This window comes from Gymnodraco acuticeps, unplaced genomic scaffold (genome assembly GCF_902827175.1).
Source record: "Gymnodraco acuticeps unplaced genomic scaffold, fGymAcu1.1, whole genome shotgun sequence".
NCBI lineage: Eukaryota > Metazoa > Chordata > Actinopteri > Perciformes > Bathydraconidae > Gymnodraco > Gymnodraco acuticeps.
The window spans coordinates 100,477-104,094 of NW_022991766.1; the positions used below are offsets into that span (position 1 = coordinate 100,477).

Sequence of the window (3,618 nt, forward strand, 5' to 3'; positions counted from 1 at the left end):
CTTGTACATTATTACAATGATGTATTAACATAGAACTTATTCAGCCATTTGTATTGTGATTTGAAATGGGCTTAAATAACACTTTCATAAATACAATAGATAATGCAGCATTATATGATTTGTGGATATGTGATTTGTGCATATGTATGGAAGCCCATTTCTGCCACTTAAAAAAAAAAGTCATTATAAGAAAGAAAAAAAAGTCGAAATTCTGAGATAAAAAGTCATTTATCAAGAAGTGCACATGATTTCTGGAAAACCCGTCAATGCATCCACTGATTGCAATTCCAAATGGCTTAAGCTTGTCGTAACCATCAATGTGCCATACATAGTTTGGACCACAGCTGTGGTAGATGCGCCTTCGCAGTCTATTTCTTAACACCAGATCAACACCTTCACCAACTGTAGCAGTAGTCACACTGTTTCTCTGTCAGTCACAATTCCATGTAACCAACATTTTTGGTGCATCCATCTGTAACCATGACACTGACCAGATGTTTCCAGTTGCTGTTCAATGAAGGTTGCCACATCGGTTTTATTCTTTCAACGCCAGGGATGCTTCTTGCTTAAAATCCTTTCAAGGGTGCGTTTGCTTAGTACAACTCCATGTGAATCAGCAAGCAAATTAAGTATTTCATCTGTTGTAAATCCACGTTTAAAGTAGTCCTCAATGTACTCACAATCCATTTCCGTGTCAAGATAAATAGGAGAACTCGAGCCAAAGAGCTGCTGGATTGTCTGTTGTGACAAAGTATCTCATAATGAATTTTATCTCATTATTTCGACTTTCCTATCTCATAATATAGTTGTTTGAAGTAGTGTTGTAAAAGACTGCATTAGTATTATTAGATAAGTGTGTCTAATGAACTAGCAACTGAGAATAAAATACCTATAATGTTGTATAACTAAGTATAGTGTGAACATGACATTTTTAATATAATGTGTATTTTAGGTCAGTGAGAGCCACATGCAGGTTACCTGTTGGAGAGAACCACCTCCACAGCCTGAAGCACAGGACCGGTGATGGGGTGCAGCATCACCTCTCCTCCTGACTTCACCCTGAGGTTATTCTGAGCACATTTCTGAAGACCAACTTTACCACTAGGAAACGTGGCAACCGGCCATCCTAAACACACCTGGAAGGCAGAAGAAAAGAGATAAATAATAGCAACATCATTCACATCAAGTCAAAAGGTCAGAAATAAGAAGAACTGAAGGCATGCCAAACTGCATTACCCATGTAATATGTTAGTCAGTGGAATTTAAAGATACAATTGTTCACAAATATCTGATATAGAAACTGATGAGAGGAGAGAGACCTCTTGTTGTCCGGTGGGACTCGTCAGCAGGACCGGCCTCCCGATGCAAACACTGGCTGACTTCATTGAGTTCAGGCTGAGTTGGACTAAAGTCGATCTGCAACTCTTGGGTGTTTTGTCATCAGCTGGGAGGAAAGATAACAAATATATAAAGTAAATACACAAATAAAAGTACGGCATTCAAACGTAATTCATACAAACTAAAGCACTAGTTACTGCTCTGACAATGGTGAAGAAAATGCTAAGTTTGACTAGCATTTGAGTTGTGGTCTTGCAGACAAGAAACAACCTGTGTTGTGGATAAAGGGTTTAGAGATTCATTCATTGTTGTCTGTAAGCAGCGGGACAATTCGCTTAAGTAGAGATGTGAACAACTTTTAAGAACCTAGTGATTGTTCTGGCTGTATTCATCCCCCCTTTTCATACTTGCCAAAAGGGGATTTACCTAATAGCCTAGAGGCAGGGGAAGACCAAATAAAGTCCCCTTTTGTACAGAACTGAGTCTTACTTTGGAAAGAAAGTTTAATTTGTGTAGTCTTATATGTATGACACAACCTTGACACTGACAGCATTCCTTTGCTGATAAAAAATACACACAGAGAGTATTGGTGCAGTTGGTTGTGCGTTGGTGTTCGGATCAGGGGGTCAGGTTCAAACCCCACTGCAGTCAGCATGTCTGGGCAAGGCACTTCACCCCAAATTGCTCCTGTGGGGATTGTCCTGAATATGTAAGTCGCTTTGGATAAAAGCGTCTAACAAGTAACATGTAATGTAATTTATTTCATCCAAGACTTGGAAGAAACATGACTTGTATGTCACTAAATATGCATGCAAACACTCAAATACCCCCAAACCTGACAGCCGGTGTGGCCTCAGTCAGTGTCTCATTTTAAACCAATCTGCTTGAGCTAAAACTCAGAAACATGTCTCCGTCGTCTCCTACTGACAGCACTTTACAGTTAAACAGCATCAGCAGCATCTCTGAGGGCAACAGGGGCCATAGCGGTTCTTTATCTGCAGATTGTTAACCTGCTGATGCATTCACACATGCTAACGTTTCACCTTTATCAAACTACTATTGAACTCTTGTGTTTGTTTAAGCCCAGGAGTCTTACCTTTATCAATGAAATCGTTGACAATGAATGAGTTGCAGTTCAAACTTTTGCAGCTTCCTCCATCGCTGCGGGATGTCTGCAGGCTGGAGGAGTCATTGGACCCCTCGTTCAGTAGCAGGGAGCTGTCCCCCTCACTCAATCTTATAGATTTGCTTTTATTTTTCTTTGAAGACATTTTAATATTGGAAAGATCCCCCACGTGAGCACACAGACATGTGTAAACACGGAGCGCTGCTGTAAACTTCCTGGTTAGAGTTTAGTCCCGCCTTCTTTTACCGTAAACACCCGAAATGCACCTTTGACTAAACATTTGACTTTTTATGTATTGGATTGTAACGTGAAAGTACGAGATGTAATAACAAAATCAGGGATTTCCCCCCTTTAAACCTTGGTTTGTAAATTAACTACAAGATCCTGAAACTAGAAAAAAAGTTGTGCCATATTCAATAGATGTTTTAAATAATTGAAGGTTGTATTTGTTGCCAAGAAGTATAAACACGTTATTCAATTTGTTTAAATCTATAAAATACATTATACAGATGCAGTCTTTCATTCGGCATATATAAAAAAAACGTGTTTCCGAGTAAAAATTAAAGAATGAAACCAAAAAAGTAATGCCAAATTCAATAGAAAAATCATATAATTTAAAGGTTTATATGTTGCCAGGAAGTAGAAACACATAATTCAACATTTTTAAAGATACTTAAAACATTATAACGATGGAGTATTACATTCGGCTTATATGTTTTCATAATTGTTAAAGGTTCAATTTGGATTTAAATGACTGGCCATCAGACATTGCCCCCTCCCCTCACACTCACTTTATTGTTGTACACTGTACCCATCCTACTACATTCATATTCATAGTGTTATATCTATCTATTATTATGCATAGGCCTATGTATCTATTAATACACCATACTCCACCCTGCTGTTTACATATCTCGTTTATTTTTTGTTTTATCATGTTCATCATGCATTTTTATTCTGGGACAGGATTGTTTTAAGTGTTTTTAATGTTCCTTATATGTTTGTTTGTATGTATAGTGTAAATGATATATTGCATCTTGGCTAAATTGTCGGAAGTGTGAATGAATGCAGTTCGTCACATTACCAAAGCAGTGATTTGAAGCCAGCTAATCCAAGCATTACGGTTATTATGCAACTTCCGGGGCGGACCTTTA

At 38.1% G+C, this 3,618-nt stretch overlaps 1 protein-coding gene across 1 annotated transcript in view; it reads right to left on the bottom strand.

Annotated features, from left to right (window-relative positions):
* Positions 1 to 2,676, bottom strand: part of spata5 (spermatogenesis associated 5) — a 49,144-nt gene extending 46,468 nt beyond the window's left edge. The window contains 3 exon segments of the mRNA XM_034199443.1: positions 979 to 1,136; positions 1,320 to 1,444; positions 2,435 to 2,676. Coding sequence (XP_034055334.1) covers positions 979 to 1,136; positions 1,320 to 1,444; positions 2,435 to 2,609 — 458 coding nt within the window. The 5' untranslated portion in view covers positions 2,610 to 2,676.
* Positions 2,677 to 3,618: the final 942 nt, after the last annotated feature.